This window comes from Myxocyprinus asiaticus, chromosome 6 (assembly GCF_019703515.2).
Source record: "Myxocyprinus asiaticus isolate MX2 ecotype Aquarium Trade chromosome 6, UBuf_Myxa_2, whole genome shotgun sequence".
NCBI classification, from domain to species: domain Eukaryota; kingdom Metazoa; phylum Chordata; class Actinopteri; order Cypriniformes; family Catostomidae; genus Myxocyprinus; species Myxocyprinus asiaticus.
This window is the reverse complement of record NC_059349.1, coordinates 34,442,026-34,459,763: the sequence shown is the minus strand read 5'-3', so window position 1 is coordinate 34,459,763 and position 17,738 is coordinate 34,442,026. Positions and strand designations below refer to the sequence as shown.

General features: G+C 38.6%; 1 protein-coding gene across 7 annotated transcripts in view; it reads right to left on the bottom strand.

Annotated features, from left to right (window-relative positions):
• LOC127442125 (E3 ubiquitin-protein ligase RNF220-like) overlaps positions 1-16,719 on the bottom strand; it is a 159,257-nt gene extending 142,538 nt beyond the window's left edge. For 3 of the 7 annotated variants that reach the window (XM_051699940.1, XM_051699943.1, XM_051699944.1), the window contains exons 1-2: positions 16,483-16,707; positions 5,353-6,205 (exon numbers count right to left, since the gene is read on the bottom strand). In XM_051699940.1, coding sequence (XP_051555900.1) covers positions 5,353-5,998 — 646 coding nt within the window. In that variant the 5' untranslated portion in view covers positions 5,999-6,205; positions 16,483-16,707. Of the gene's footprint in view, positions 1-5,352; positions 6,206-16,482 lie in introns of all 7 variants that reach the window. The other 4 variants (XM_051699938.1, XM_051699941.1, XM_051699939.1 and 1 more) reach the window with 3 other exon arrangements.
• Positions 16,720-17,738: the final 1,019 nt, after the last annotated feature.

Sequence of the window (17,738 nt, the reverse complement as noted above, 5' to 3'; positions counted from 1 at the left end):
ACAAGTCCCCACCAGGTTTGCCGTAACAATATATCCTTGTGATTGACACGTTCAGGGAGGACACGGGAGAATCTTTTAACATGTGTTGATGTGTGCTATAATCTGTGCTCTATATCGACCTGAGCAAAAATCATTTGAAGTTCAGGATGAGCATACAGAGATAGCGGTAGCTCCACGGGGAAGGACAGGTGGCCGGTGGCACTGCTTTAAGGCCTGATCGCCCGAGCAGCTTACTGCTGGGGTGGTGGGGGTTACACATGGAGCTACCAGCCACCCAGTTCCCCGTAAATCAGCAGGGATTTATGAAGACAGGCCCACACGGCTCACGAGCTGGTCACATCAGGAAGGAAGCCTGTGTGGCTGTGCACTGTTGTCTTAAGGATTTTTTCCCTTTTATTTCAGCTGCTCAGGAAGGCAGCTGCAGTCTGCGTTTCAGCTCACAGCGCTGCTGATTGCTCATCCCCTGCCTTTTATTATTTTTTTATCTTTCATCTCTCTCCCCCATTCCTTTCTGTCTCTCTCCATCTCTGACTTGCTCTCGTGTCTTATTTTTTCTCTTTCTCACAAAGGAATTGGAAATTCAAAACACAGGTTACACTGTATCAGACTGCCTCTGTTTAGCACATACTCCTGACAAACCTACATACACGCACACGCTTTCCCTCTGGATGTAGTGCTGGAATAGTTGTCCTGGGTCAGGTTCAGTGCTCAACTCTATCATGCTAATGTGTGCAAGGAGAAAAGGCAAACAAACAAGCACCAGCTGTCACACACACACAAATAAACATGTCCACACGTACACAAATACACACTGAAATCGTATGTATGTACAGTGGGGTCCAAAGTTCTGAGATCACTAATGAAAATGCTTCTATTAAAATATTTCTAAATTAATACTTTTTTTTTTTCATTACAAATTATATTATCATCATGATAATTTGTGTGAAAAATGCACACAAATGTAATGAATTTTTACTAAAGTTTGTGCAAAACCTGATGATCCATGTTATCCCAGCATAATTTGAGAATGTTCCAAAGAGCATCTTGTGTGCTTCAATAGAAGCAAGGAAATCTGATCTTTTGTACAAAAGAGTTAACATGATCTCTAATTCGTTATTCGATTGGTGACCTAGAGGTTGTGCAGAATGGTATATATTTCTTATTTATTTTACATCATTATGCTTCTTTTTTATTATTTTTTAAAATCCTCTTTTTTATTTTCTGTTTTAAATTAGAGGTTGAATCCCAGAATTTTAATGTGATCTCAAATTTTAAGACCCCCTGTGCATACGAACAAAAAACATGGATTCAAATCACATGCAGCATACTTACATATACAGTAACACTGTAAAAAAGTGTGTCAGTTAATCTAAAAAATATATTTAATGTGGCAACATCTAAATGAACTGTTTTTATTGAAGTCAAAGAAATTATTTCATATTAATAAATGAACCCCAATACATTAGGTTACATAAAAATTATGAAAGTAATTTTCAATGATCAAATCATGTAGAAATAGCTCCATAAGGTAATAACTGCACTTTTTACAGTTCCTAATAACCATTGGAAACTGTATGCTATGATGCTCTAGATGTGACGTACTGTAACTCTGAATAATCTGAGATATAAATACCCACAGGGTGAGGCTGTCGTATTACATGTATCTGCAGAAATTGTGTCATGACAGGACTTCATGCTGTGGTTTACTGCTCACCAGCATGGAGGCTGAGAATAACACTGGCTGCTGTATAGTGCAGATTTGGAGCTTAACACCCCCTGAGAGAGGACAGGGCTCCTGAAATGACAGCCAGTAGCACGGTACCCAGTCAAGGGGAACCCAATTTAAGTCTCTTCTAGAACACTGGTGGAAATTCAATTGCATTAGAGCCCTTGGTGGGCCTAAGGTTTAATCTAATTAGATTCAGCTTCAAAAGAGAGAGGAAGAGAAGGAGAGAGGCAGAGAGTGAAAAGCAAAACTGTCTCCCACTCTCCAAATCATTGTATTTTAAAACTCCCTCTCTTCATTCCAAAGAGAGTGGGCTGAGGTTTTCCTGTCCCTTCCGCCACTGTAATCCCCTCACATTTCAGCAATAGAAGCCGCTGCTCTTATCTGATAGTATGAATGTCAGATTACAGCCCATTGAGAGACTTGGATTATACTTGGATTGGCCATCGAGAGCCACTATCTGCTCTTAATCTGATCTGAAGGTGAAGGTGTTATAATCCCTCTACACGAATGGACCAGCACTGTATCGCTGCTTCCTGTATGGCTGGCAGTTCAAAAGCGCTACTGTGGAAGTCTTGAAGGGAGCTCTCAAATGAAACCCCCTCAGAGAGGAAATTCTAGATGAGATACTGGACACAGTCTCCTCTAGTCTGTCTCTCTTCCTCCCTCTCACTCCTGCCTTCCTCTCTCATTTCTTGTTGGGTGTCATTCATGGTCCTGCCAGCCTGCGTGTTGCTGTTTTTATCGGATCAGTCTCAGCTCGCCGCCCTTGTCTTTCATCTGTTCGATCAAGGGTGCTTCCATATCTCCCTCTCTCTCTCTCTGCCTCTCTGTTTCTCTCTCTTTGCTCAAAGAGAGCGAGAGAGAGAGTTAGAGAGTGAGCGATGCAAGTGAATTCTTTATTTTTTATTAATTTTTAAAAATGTAAATATATATATATATATATATATATATATATATATATATATATAATATATATATATATATATTTGAAGATTTAAAAATGTGAAAGTTTAAACATTACATTTTTTAAAAGTTTGAACATTTGGAATTTGAAGATTTGAGAGAGAGATCTTACATATAAAAAGTGATGAAGAAGAAAAAATTTAAAAGTTGTGTTGCTGAGATGGAATTAGAAAAAGCCAGGGTGGCAGAGAGTCACATAAAACAAGAAATATCAAATCAAGCTGGATAAAGAAAGCAGAAAATACATGGGAAAAGAAAAAGAACTAGAGACAGCATTCAGCAAGACCTTCAACTCTGCATTCAAAATGACCAGACAAAGTAATGAGGCCTCACACACTGAGCTTGTTTACATGGACACCAGAAAGCCATTTTTGCGAAAAAGCTGCTTAAGACTCGAAATCAGTGTACACGTTTACACGTGTTATCGGCTTTCTCTGTACTCCCATATACATGCAGCTCACTAAGTAGGCATCCGAGGAAGACTTCGCTATTTTATTCTCTGTTGCTTCACCTTAATTCCAGATATTCCAGAATTGTTGCTGTGTTTGTTTTCCTAACTTTCAATTTCGACCTGCAGAGAAATTGCACTGCAAAAGTGGGGTTGTCCTCTTAAGTAAAACTCCGGGATTCCCCCAATGTACTTGAGCACATATTTGCGGACGTGAGGGACAGCAGTCGATATTTTAAACTGGTGTGTAAAAATGGGTATAGTTTATAATGTATGTGCTTTTTTTCCTCCACTGTATTCCCAGAAATGTTGAATTCTTTCTGCTGTGTTGACTTGGTAATATGATGTATGGCTCCATCCTATGACATTTGTTATCTGGTATGTTCCAAGCACATGCGCACTCTTCAAATGAGGTCACAGTCTCTCCCAAAACATACACATACTTAGCCACACTTTAGCTAAATCTGTCAAAACATCACATTTGGGACATTCAGAGGTGTCTATAATTGATTAATAAATAAAGCAAAAAATACTATTTGCTTTAATTCTAAAAATGCAAAAAATAATAATAATAATAATAATAATAATAATAATAATAATAAAATCTAAAACAATTATATTCTAAAAATTAATTCTAAAAAATGTGTATTAGGGGTATTGTTTGTGTTGTATAGTAATTATAATTAGCTTTATATAAACAGAAGTTTATGGAATGTGCGCATTTAGATAGATAAGTAAACGTGTGTGTAGTGTGCGTGTGTGTGTGTGTGTGTGTGTGTGTGTGTGTGTGTGTGTGTGTGTGTGTGTGTGTGTGTGAGATTGTGCCTCATAAGCTTAGTAATTGCCTTCTCAAATTAGATTTACTCACAAAACCAATAAGCTCTTTTCATTGGTTAACACTTGTGACTCACATTTAGTGAATAAAAGTAATTTAATGGCAGTAATGGCAGAACAGTGTGTGTGTGTGTGTGTGTGTGTGTGTGTGTGTGTGTGGGCAGGTTTAAGTGGTTTACGAGGACATTGTTTTAGGTTACAAACTGGTAATTATAAAGGTATTATGCTATAAATGTGGTTTATGAGGACATTTCTAGTGTCTTCATAATTCAAATCGCTTAACAAACATACTAAACGATGTTTTTTTGAAAATGTACCAATGCAGATTTTTTTTGAGAGGGTTAGGTTTAGGGGTAGGGTTAGGGGATATAATCTATAGTTCATACAGTATAAAAATCATTATGTCTATGGAGGGTCCTCATATGGATAGCTGCAACAACATCTGTGTGTGTGCGTGCGTGCGTGAGTGTGTGTGTGTACGTGTGCGTGTGTGTATGTGTGCGTGTGTGTATGTGTGCGTGTGTGTGTGTGTGTACCAATGTTTTCACTGGGACTGTATTTGAGTAAGAGTGGTCAGGTTGGATTACTACCATAATACCACTGGGCTTCCGCTCTGCAGAGGTCTTATGAATCTGTGCACACATTTCACATTTCCTCACCTTCAAATGCACATATACTCATACACAAACTCTCTCACCAAAGAAAAACCTCAATTTCATTTATGAGTTTTATCTGTGGAATTTATCTGCTCTGTAGGAACAGCAGGGCACAGTCTCTAAACATTCCCCAACAGTTTGACTTGTGACATGGGACACACTTTCTACATTACAGGAATAATATATCACAGCAAGAAATTTATGGGGTAAGTTGTGCTAAAAAAAGATTGCTAAAAACCTTGAAGCTTTGGTGACATTTATACTGCCATTTGGGGTTTTGTTTTTAATAATTAACCTTATTAATTTAAAACTCTATGGGTACAATTTTAATTTGTTATCAAATGTTTTTTTCTTTTTTCTTTTATGGCTCAATTTAATTTATATGTTTGCTATATTATGAGTTTGGAGTTAGCTCATTAATTGAATAATTAAAACAGACTACAATTAAAAAATATCAGCATAGTCTCAGTTACTGTAATATAGTGTGAATATGAGACTCAGTAACTAGCTTACATAGAATAGCCAGCAAAATAAACAGTTTGTACAGCAAAACAAAAATGGATATCAAAGAAATGTATGTTATTGGATATGTCCAGTACATCATTTGTGCACGAGGGGTAAAACATTTTTTATCTAAAAGTAGCTGATGTTATTTAAGAGAGTACCGATGTTTTCTGTCCCGTTAAAAGTGCACTTTGTTTAAAAAGTAAAAGAGTACTCACAGCGCTCAATGCGATCCTCTGGGCTGGACGAGGTCTCCCGGTCTGACAGCAGGCCGGACACTGCAAAGATCTTCTTCCCAGCATCTTCTACGGCTTTGAGAGCACTAGGCGAACTGGAGGGAATCTGAGCACCGCCAAAGTCATACTCTTTCCCTTCTGCGTCTGAGTAGCGCAGGTGCGGAGAGGCATCGGCCTCCAGGCAGCCCTTCAGCCGTTTGGCTGGGGTGAAGGCAGACTGGTATCCCCCTCCTGCTCCATCACGATCCTCAGGAGAGGCGAAGGGCCGGAAGGCCCCGACGCCACTGTGGTTGAGCATGCTTATAGGGGAACAGTCCAGATTGGGTGGGGCAAACTGGTGGTGGAGATGGAGGAGAGATGGAGGGAATTCCCTGTTGGGGAAGCCTGGTGGTACAGCACCCTGTCGGTGGTACATGGAGGCGAAGGTGTAGGAACCGTTGTTGAAGGGGAGGTGAACGTCCTTCTCCACGGACACTGGCACGCCAAAGGGGCGAGGCTGCTGGCAGGGGATGGAGGCGTCACGGCTGGCCTCCGCCGTCGATGCTAGCACCATTAGCGCTGGGGATGCTAATGGGTTGGGCAGATAGGAGGAGCTCTCCATTTTAAAAGCTGCCCGGTGCAAGTCCATTTTGGTGATTTGGCTGGGGTTGGGCGTAGGGGGGGTAAGGGGTGAGAGCAGAGGGGTGTGGGGAAGGGGTGGAGAGAAGAGAGACGGGGTAAAGGGTATGGGCAGAATGGTGCAAACTGTTCCGTTGTCAACTCTCTCTTGGAATCGGGTTCGCCGCAAGGAGTTTGGATCACTATCACTAATGGCTCATCTTCAGTGGTCCTCCACCTAAAGAAAGTTGAACAGAGCAGGAGTTACATACCACATCAAAAAACACTCTGAAACTCCTGCCTACTTTTCCCTCTCCAAAATAGAAAGTTTATTTCCATAGATCTGAGGTTCAGATCACATATAAGCCTCTTATTCCATCTCCCTGTCTGTGGAGCAGAACGGCGTCTGAGGCAGATAAGAGCAGCGCGCTGATCAGATAAGAGAGCAGCCCTGCTCATGTGAACACCCTGGTCCTCTGCCTCCGATGGGATTCTCATACTGATATTGTATCAGCCTGCCATCTGCACAGGAAATTTGACTGAATGAATAAATTAGCCGCACTTTACCCCTTGACCCCTGCTGCAGCCAAATAGCCCAAGAAGCCCAGGAGGATAACGTTCACTGGTTGGCAAAAGTGGATTTAATGAGAAACGTTTTAGTGAATCTGTGTCTATTTGTGTGCTTTTGTGTGAGTCTGTCTGTCTGTCATTCAAAAATCCCTTGAGGGTGACCCAAAAGTGATTGTCTATTAGTTAAACGGACACTTAAAGGTGCTGTAAGCGATTTGTTTTTTAATGGAAAGGTATGCAAACATTTTTACTACTCCCTGAAAGATATTAATGAAATAAGTGTCCTGAGATATCTCACCGGTCTCTGTGACAGCTCTAGACACTGTAAACAGCAAACAAAAAAGGTGTCCGCAGGACTTGGACAATGACGCTTTCTGCCTGTCAGTCATTTTGCGTGTTCTAGTATTGTAGTTGCAGCGAAATATTGAGGCATAATGCCATTTTTATGCCATGTTGCTCATAACAGTTGTCAGTTGAGGGCGCTATTTTGATGCTGTTGTTTTTGACAACCATTCCTGCTCCTGGTGGTGTCAATAAAGCTCATTGTGGTATCTTTGGAGTGCTGGTTTTGGAAAGAAGAGGCGTGACTATTCCAACGGCTCAGCTTGTCAAAATCCTAGAATGGCTAAAATTGCTTACAGCACCTTTAAATTAATTGAAATTCACAAATGAGTGTGAAGATTAATATTGATATATTTGGTTGTACACAGTAAATTAATAGTTTGCACAGTAAAAAAAGTAAATAAAAAAATGTAAGAACTTAATCATTTTATTTTTTTTAATCAAAACGGCATTTAAAAGGGTAAAAATAATGTAAACACTCTTTTATTGAGCATAAAGGGGAAATACGTATTGGAGCAGGTAGGGAAAACAGAATTTAATCCATGCATCTGGAGAATGGCCTTTCTATCCAGAGTAATTCAAATGGATGGGCCTTTAGACTTGTGTCACGGTGAGGCCATTTCAAATGCCACACAGAATATCAGATACATAAAAGAAACTCAAGGCGAATTTATCAGGGCATTTTTTACAGATATCAGCTGTCTAGAACACTCATTTAAATCAATTTTAAAACTCGATCTGCATGCACACTCACTGTGGCCCAGTAAAAAGAGCTTTATATTTTCACATACATGGCAGGGGAATGTGTGCCGTTTCCTGCCTGCACAAAACAAGTTACACTACACCGCTTGATGCTGGCGAGAAGCCCAAGAATTGCGTTACATTTCATCTTCTCTCCCAGTCTAGTTGGGAAAATAGCACCTTAAAAATGTACCAATATCAAAAGCCCCAGCTGTCGTTTTTTTTCTGTCTCTCACTCATCAAGGCTTTGCCTCTGTATCGAATCTCTCCCCTCAGATAACCTCTAAAAAATGAGTGCAGGTGGGTGTTGATAGCAAGGTAATACAGTGATAAGTACCTGGATATTTCAATTTTATTATCATTACCATCAGCGCAGTCAGGCAGTGTGAAACTGACAATCCAATAAAAGGACACAGGATACCCCCAATGGTGCACACGAGAGAGAGAAAGTGGGGGCATAACTGGGCTGAGTGTTGTACAGATGTGCTAATCATTTCTGTGGCTGCGGCTGGTCTGTCTGGTGCCCCAGCTACACACACGAACAAAAGCATGCACAAACTGAGAAGCCAGTGTCCCAGAGCAACTGGAGAGAGCAGTGAGTCAGCCTGACACACACTGACATGCCAGAAAGTGTGTGTGTGTGTGTGTGTGAGCATGAGGAAAAAAAAGAGAGTGGGAGAGGTCATAAGGGGGTAGTACCACAACATCCAACACAACTCTTGTCTTTCTCTACTCCCTGATGGTTTTTTATTTGAATAAAATGAAACAATATTTCTAAGCAAAATGCACAGCGCATCCAAGAAACCATTTTAAATGTCTCAAAATAAAATCCTCCATTACAGAGAGTTCAGCATGAATAAATACACTCACTAAACACTTTATTAGGAACACTATGGTCCTAATAAATTGCCAGACATGGTCTTCTGCTGTTTTAGCCCATCCGTCTCAAGGTTCGACATGTTGTGCATTCTGAGATGCTATTCTGCTCAATGCAGTTGTACAGAGTGGATATCTGAGTTACTGTAGCCTTTCTGTCAACTCGAACCAGTCTGACCATTCTCCGTTGACCTCTCTTATCAACAAGGCATTTCCATTCGCAGGACTGCTGCTCACTGGATGTAGGGCCGTAGCTAGTGGGGTGAAAGGTGGTGATGATTCTAGGGGCCCAAAGTTTCAGGGGGCCCCCACAACAAATTCTAAACTGTATGTTTTAATAGGAAAGGGGCCCAGAGCAATATAAATTCAGGGGGCCCAGATTACCTTGTTATGGCCCTGACTCGATGTTTTTTTTTTTTTTTTTTTGGCACTATTCTGAGTAAACTCTAGAGACTGTTGTGTGTGAAAATCCCAGGAGACCAGCAGTTACAGAAATAATCAAACCAGCGTGTCTGGCACCAACAATCATGCCATGGTCGAAATCACTGAGATCACATTTTTACAGCTCCAGACTCCTATCTGCGTGATTTTATGCATTGCATTGCTGCCACACGATTGGTTGATTAGATAATTGCATTAATAAGTAGGTGTACAGGTGTTCCTAATATAGTGCTCAGTGAGTATATTTTATCATCTCTTTTTCATAAACATTATTAGAAAATAAAGAATATTTTAGAATTATTAATATTATAATAATAAAATAACTCTGCAAGAAACATATTTGTCATAGAAACAAACAAAAGAATTGAGATTTATTATCCAGTGGGGGAAACATATACAAAAGAAAATAAAACTAAATAAATCTAACACTGAATAGTTACATGAATTTAGCATTGCATTTCCTTTCCAAATTACATTGTTATGATATCGCACTGTCAGTTACAGTTACGTGCAACGTCCTCTCTCTCAGAAAGTTAGTGATGTAAGGAATCAGAAAGGATATCCATGAGATACAACAAAGACAAATAAGAAGTTGTCAACAATATATTTTCTTGTCGAAGCTCTGGGGAAGAGTGCAAATGAATCCAATTTCATAGAAAACAAATGACTGTCAGATTTGACTGCTGAGAGAAAATGCAAAAAGTTTCGAAAGAGGGGTGTCATTCAAACTGCAAATCCTGCTTCTCTGCCTGTCAGTCAGTATATTTAGAGATTGTTGACAACCGTGAAAGTGCCACTCGTACATTTTATTACAGGACAGGGCAGACACTGTCATTCAATACCCTCAGAAAACACACACAGACCAAAACCCACACATCTCTAACTCTCTTAGCTAGACAGTACACCATCTGAAAAGACTAAAAATGGCAACAGTTACAAGAATGTGCACGACTAAAGGATTTCATGCAAATTGCTACACTAAATTAAGCCTTGCCAGCAATTTCACATGCTTTTTTAACTTTAACTGAAATGCTTCCAATACTGTCAAAAAATATGATGTGGTATGAAGGCTGTTATGTATGCAGCTGCTAAAATGGAGAGCCCTCAAATGATGTCGCAGGAAATGACACAGTGTGGAGCACATTTTAACTACTTTACTCTTGAAAACTTCCCAAACACCATTGTCTGTTGGGTCTTAGTAGCACTCCAACACGTTATGTTGTTTAATCACCCTGAAGGGTAAACTTATGTTTATCTACAACCGGCTTCTTGAGCATCCACTTGAAATGGCTGCCGTAAGGTAGACACAAACATGGTACTCCAGCCCCCCTCAGCTTGTCAATCAGGGAGCCGTGTTAAAAAATTGTGGTTAGTCGTGTGAGGAGAGTAAAGGTGTCATGTGTATCGCTTGGGCTGCACTTGCGTGGACAGCTCACTTAGTATTCCGAAGGAAGTGCATTCGGACCGAAGGACGAAGGACTGTCGATATTATTGAAAATACAGTCATTCACTGTCGGCTGGCCTGCAACTTAGGACCACACAGATAATATATCCTGCTGAATTAGAATCAAAGCCCTTGCAATATGAAATCTACCATGAAACAATTCAATAATGTGCAGCAGCTGCATTATGAGACATAAAAAATGAACGGCCGCATTCTGAAGACGCGAAAGTGAGATTTAATGACAGAGTGAGAATGCAGTGAAGGATAATGACACTTGGACATACAGCTAACTAAATCAGTAACGATAGTACAAGCTGTGCCTCAACACTCCAGTTCACTATCAACAAATAAATTCCCCACAGTGTATGACACACAATAAAACCCAGCAATAAATAGTGGTAATCAATCACTTCTTTATTGGATCTTATCATCTGCATAAGTATACCGAGGACCTGCCTCTAAACTTTTGCAACTTTTTTTTTTCCAAGACAAAATTTTTACAATTTACTCTCGGAGGGAAAAAAAACGCCATCCAGCACAAGCTGTCAACATAAGTGAGGATTTGCTTTTCAAATAAAGCTTTGCGGTAGACCCCGGGGAACATTGATTCATTGTGAACAAAATGATTTTCAAAGTTTCCTGTCCTGCCTGCCCTATTCATTTCAGGGGCTGATAGACTGTTTGTCTCATCCCACCCACCTTAGCCAACTAATTCCTCACTAAACCCAGATTATTTGCAAGGTGTCTGGATCCTCTGTGCTCCGAGCCAGCACTGGACTGCAAAAAAGCCCCACCACCCCCACCCTCCGCCCTTTACAGTTGTCCACTGCTGCCTGCCACTGTGTACTGAGACAGAGAGAGAGAGACATTACACTGTTTTGATTTCGCCCGGTTTGAACACCGGTGAGCACACTGCTAGCCAACCAGAGGCTCGACAATAATAGAGAACGAAGCACAGTGAAAGTACTGCCTGCCCAACACACTCTCAAGGTGAAATCGTCAGGATTCTTACGACTTTTCTAAACAACCTCCTGACGACAACTTGCTGGACAGCCTGTCGTATAAAACACAAGATAAATTTAACTAGCACTGTTAGTCTTTTATTCCTGGATCAGTTCCACAACATATATGATGGTGGTTTTATTACCTTTTCTACAAAGTATGAAAATAAAATTAATTTCATGCGCATCCTTCTGTGTTTCTCTCAACAGTCTTATATACATACAAATTTTTGCATGAGATTAGCAGTTGATACATTTAGGAATAAACTATGAATAACTAAAGTATGTAACATTTTCAAATATCTCCAGTGGTGAGATGAGCTGTGTCCCACTCATTGTCTAATGTTCTGTGGGAAGACAACAAGCAACATTCGTAAAAGCAGATAGATATATGCCTCTTATTGATCCCGGGCAAATGCACTGGTAATGCCTTGTGGGAGAGGGTGTAAAATTAACTTATTCTACAGCACTAAAACTCACATTCAATGGACAGGTGGGTAAATCAAAAAAAGGCAAATTACAAAAAGCTTTTGTTGACTGTAGTGCAGTATCTCTATCAGCTCAGTAGTTTGCAATGGAACAGTCTCTGAAAGAAATCTCACTTTGAATTTAAATGAAATGCAGTGTTTTGTCTTTATGCATGATATATAGACATTTTCATTTCATTTCAGCTTTTGATTATATATTTAAAAATGTGATAAAGTCCTCTAAGCTGTAAAAGCAGATATTTTGAATAATTATAATAATAAAATAAAATAAAAATGCTTTCTGCACTTCAAAATAAAAAGAGTGCGCGCATGGCCGACGCCCCATTGAGTTTCATAGGCATGACTGAAGCCAAAGAAATAATACAAATTTCTGTAAAGTGATTATGAGTCAATTTAATATAGTAGTAATCAATTAATTAAATGTAAATAGACATGGTAACAGTAGTTTATGAGCGCGTTAACCTGTCGGGAAAAATAATAATAATTACTTGCAGTTAGATTAATAATAATAATAATAATAATAATAATAATAATAATATGACCAGAATCCAAAAGTATAACTCTAAATAATGAGAATCTAAAATATATATTTAAATAGACATGCTAACGCGTAAGGACGAAATCGGTCATCAGTATTCAAAACCTCCGAGCATCACAAGATTTTATACAAAGGCATTACTGCGGTTGGGGCGCTTTACCTAACAAACAAAGTATCTCACTCACCATAAAATTTCAAATGTTCCGCCTCGGGACTAAATAAAAAGGTACACGAATAGGCGTGTCTGCACGCTTCAAAACATAATGGAAGGGGACATGGTGAAGTTAGGCAATCCAAGCACTACACCTGATCATTTTCATCTTTATATAACCGTCCAAACATTTGTCACACGCGCATCTGAATATTTCTGAAGCGACTTTTCGATGGTTTCCAAAGAATCCTTAGAAGGACACGGCCTTTCGCAATGCCCAAACAGTGTTATTATTGTAGATTATTTTAATTGCATCCCGTCCCACCATCTGCATGACAAATGAGCTTTCAGTCAAGTGTTTATTAGCAAGTGAAAACATAAACATGCGCGAGGGAGGGTGGATATGAGTTAACGGGGTTAATTCTGGTTTAATTCGTTTGAAACAGCACGCTTGTCGATAACACGGAATAGACAAAAGGGTAATCGAGCCGGTGCATTTGAGAAATGTGTGCTTAATTTACTTTCGGTGCGCAGTGTCGGATGGATTTGTCTCTAGAACCCAGACCAGATTTTTTTTGGACGCATGGCTATTATTGTAAATTGGAGCCGTTGCAATTTAATGCGGCTGTTTAACGCTCGGTCTTGCTGTTTCCATCCTCGCTCTCTCTATAGGCAGGATGCTCTCCTCTTCTCCTGTTAGCAAGAATAAATATGTTGATTCCGCTTGCTCGCTCTCCGATTTTTTTTAATTCTACGCAGCGCACAAATCCAGATTAAAATAACTCTGGCCATTGATCCGGCCATTGGAATCGACATTAATTTTAGTTCACTTCTCACTTTGCAAGGAGATCAATGAGAAGCAATAACAACTGACATCGACGCTGAAAAGGATAGAAAAGAAGAAGCAGGGCTGAAAATCGAAATGCTGAAGAATAAATCATCTGTTACTTTTCTTCCATCCTCGTGTGTTGTCTGTCTCAGCAGCTACTGCCATCGGGACAAGGTGTTTGATAATTCGAGGCATGAAAAATAAATGTGTTCCTTTATGAGATCAAATCTGAGTGAATTAAATTGATTGCACTTTTGGAGTTGTATGCAAGAGTGCAACAGGGTGCCATGCATTCATTTGTGTTTTTAGAGTTAATCATTCGGGTAAAAGTTTTTTTTTTTTTTTTTTTTTTTTTTTAAATCGATAGAAATAAGACGCACCCTAATTCAGAAATAATTTGTTTAAATTATAATGCAGTCTTTATATAGTGGTTTTGCGTATGACCTTAAGGAAAATTAATAACATATGAACTTGTATTAAGAAAATGCAGCATATTCCACAAGGTTACTCTGTATCCCACTGTCCATTTTCTAATACTGATCACTTTAGCTAATCATTGCAGTAGAAGCACCAATTGACACACTTATCTTTTTAAGGACCCTAATTTCATACTTCCAAAATTAAATACATAACGCATTTGATGCTATTTCAAAATCTAAGTGACCATCCAACATGGTGCAATAAAATTATTAAGTGTAATAATTAAGATTTATGACAGAAAAATCTATAATTAAATATCGAGGAAATTAAGCGTGTAATCTTGAAAAATGATTCTGCTTGCATCACTGTCTGTATGAAAGCGCGCGAAAACAGTCCATTTGTCCTATAGAAAATTTGCACCAATAAACGAGTAAAAACTATTGTACAGTGTAAAGCACTACACTTTATTATTCTATTTTGTGTGACTATAAATGTATATAATAATAATAATAATAATAATAATAATAATAATAATAATAATAATAATAATATAGCTAAATATATTATAACACAAATCATCACAATAGGCTATATTCACAATTGTAAATTGTTTAATAGTTTCCTCTTTACCAAGACTGTTGAATAAGTTAATACATTAATGAGCAATAAACTCTTACTTTCAAATGTAAATTCAAAATTCACGAATGAAAAATGTTAAATTAATGAAGCTATTTATTTAAGTGTAATCTGTGATCACAAATAAATAATTGATGTGACTGTGCATTTAAGAAGAAACATATGTTTATGTGTAAAGGTCTACAGGAACACGACTGAAATTTTTGAAATAGATTACATTAATCTATAAATGTAAATATAGTTACTATTACGCAAAGGCTTCCCAAGGTTCGCGTAATAGTATGTTTGAATTAAAGACCAGTTTTTTTTTTTTTTTTTTTTTTTTTTTTTTTTAAATCTTAACTGGTTTGTATTTTTCCACACACACACACACACACACACACACACACATTTATATATATATATATATATATATATATATATATATATATATATATATATATATATATATATATATATATATATATATTGACTAAACAACGCTTTTAAGAAGTTTTGTCATTATTTAAATAATCAAAAATTCTAAAACAAGTAAAGGGGCCCTTTTGTAAATAATAATAATAAAAAGTATAGCCTACACTAAAGGATAAGTCTCAGTCTGAAAGCTCTGTTTAGAATTTTCCTTGGAAATTCTATTAAAAACTTGTGAGCACATGCGGAAACACTCCCGTTTGTGCTGTGTAAATTGTAGTGACCCATAGTAAACAGGTGTTTCCTTCCACCATGTTTCCTTCTGCAAGAATGTTATACAGTTTCATCATTATAAGTGCTGTCTAAACTAATTGCCCTAAGCAGACCTGTAGTTTTCCTATTTAAGAACAGTTATTGACAGATTCTTTTAAAACTAAATATTTCTTTTTTAACGTAGCACACACGCACATGAAGAGATATAGACAGTGTTAAACGGACCAAAAGTCTATTGTGGTTTCAGTAAAAAATATATATAAATTATCCGCAACATTGGCCTCGTGCGCATAAATTACCGGTGTGATTACAGACAATAAATTGGAATAGTAAAATCTCCACTCACAGGAGTGGTTTTCACATCCACTACCAGTCACAAATTAGTTGAAAATCCGTATGGGAGCGTAACTGAACATCCCAACCAGCTGGTTTTAAAGCACCAGTAAGCTCGGTCTACTCCTATAACGTTTAGTTATTAAGGTTCAACTACCAAACATCACAACCATGTTATTTTCGTGGGTGGCCGCAAACACATTAACAACATCACGGGCATCATTATTTCAGATTTACATCTCCATCTTTCAGTTCTGTCAACAAAAACACTAGTATTTCAATGACTTGCCCAATTTCCCACGACCCCGCAGAACTCACAACTCTTAAATAGAAGTTCAAGAGGAGGACAAATAGCTGTCTTTGTTTACAAACTTTTTATTTACCGGCATTTTTGAAAGACTAAGCCATGTCATATTATTAAAACTGCTTATGGTCACATGGTTCATATGTGACAGTAGCCTAATATATAAAACAGTTACACTCTCCGACGATGGCTGTACATACATTCCAATCAGTCACCGGAGGTCAAATGGACATTTTCAGTACTTTGTCACCAAGAACTGACGTAAAAGTCACACCAAAGTAAACTGCTGAAAGGTTTTAGGAGTTCAGTTACTCATCCACACTAAACGCGACACTGCTCCATAAAGTCAGTCACTAAAGTAATTGGCGCAATCAAGCCATTATGCGCGAGACAAACATATCTGATACGAGACCAATTGATATGAAACAAGGATTCAAAAAGTTGCGCATCATCACCTTGCGCGTAACTCTATTTCAATGCAACAACAAACAACAACAGTAACAATGCAGTGCTGTCCTGCAGCATGGAACGGCCGCGCTAGGGTGCGTTAAATCAGGCTCGAGGTCACTCAATATTAAACAAGCATTCAGATACAACTAGGTTTATTCACAGATACAGGAAACATTAGACGCGGGCAAGTTCCCGTTTGGCAAAAAAAAAAAAAAAAAAAAAAAAAAAAAAAAAAACAATCACCGTCAAGACATTCGGAGCACTTACGTTGTTTAAAAAAATCCTTTGGAAGGTTTGAGCTGTCCTTTTATTCCCCCCCAACCGAAACTTTTCTAAACAGCCGAAAGAAAGCACCGGAGATCACCGCGAAGAAGAGTCGCACCTCGCTGAAAGAATGTGAGATGGTCGCCGCGCGTGAGACAGAGAGTTCCTGGGTCGTGTCGCTTGTTGAGAGTTGTATCAGTTGCATGTACCGATGAGAACGAGTGTGCGTTCAGTGGCAAAGTAGAGACGATAGGCAGAGATTTGATCAGAGGTGGAAACAGTGTTGGAGGTGCAGTGCTGCCGCTCAGCGCCAGGTTCGCTCATTGACTGACATTCATTCTCTCCTCCTCGCGGAGACCCTGACCCCCCTCTCCACGTTCCCGTGGGGGATCTCATGGGCTGTTTTGTGAGCACGGAATGCATTATCCTCTCTCTTTACCATTTAGAAGACCTAGAAAATTAAGTCCACGGCAAAACAAAAGACGTTTAAAAAATAATACGAGGAAATAGGTAAGTCGGTGTCCCGTTGCATGAACGTTTTTATTTTTATTTTTATTTTATTTTTTTATTTTTTTTGTAATTTTTTTTTAGTGTAATTATACACAGTATATAACACATTTTCGATATTAAGGGGAAAGTAGTAACAGTCTTTTTTTTTTTTTTTTTTTTTTTTTTTTTTTTTTTGTTATTTGTTGCAATAACTAATGCATTTTGAGAACATTTGTCAGGCAGCAAAAAGTGGGAAAATGGTTCTGATGCATTATCATATAACACATGCCTAAATATCGATATTTTAAAGCTACGAGATCATTTTTTAACAGGTTTACCCAAGTTAAATGAGGTTGTTGGGAAGCATGTTCAAACTGTATTAGGCTCCTATGATTCGAGTGTCTACCTGACACAACACGCAGAAAATCCCGTCCACCTGCTGGACAGAGTTGGAATTACACACTGCTGGAGTCACGCTTCGAGCAGAGAGCGAATATAAAGCAAAGTTTACAAATGTCAACAAGTTTCTTATTCGGGAAAGTATTTGGGTTTTTATTTTAATACTTTATTATTTTTAATAATGAGAGTACACCCTTATTCCAGCAAGTTTGTTTAATGTGTTCCTTTACTTGCTGTAAGGTCAGAGTCCAAAGGGTCAGAGAGAGTGCAGAGTTGGGGTGATGGGAGAGGAGTAGCCATACATACTGTGTGTGCATTACTGCATTACATTAGCACTCTCTTGTATTGCTAATGACCTCCGTTAAAGCATC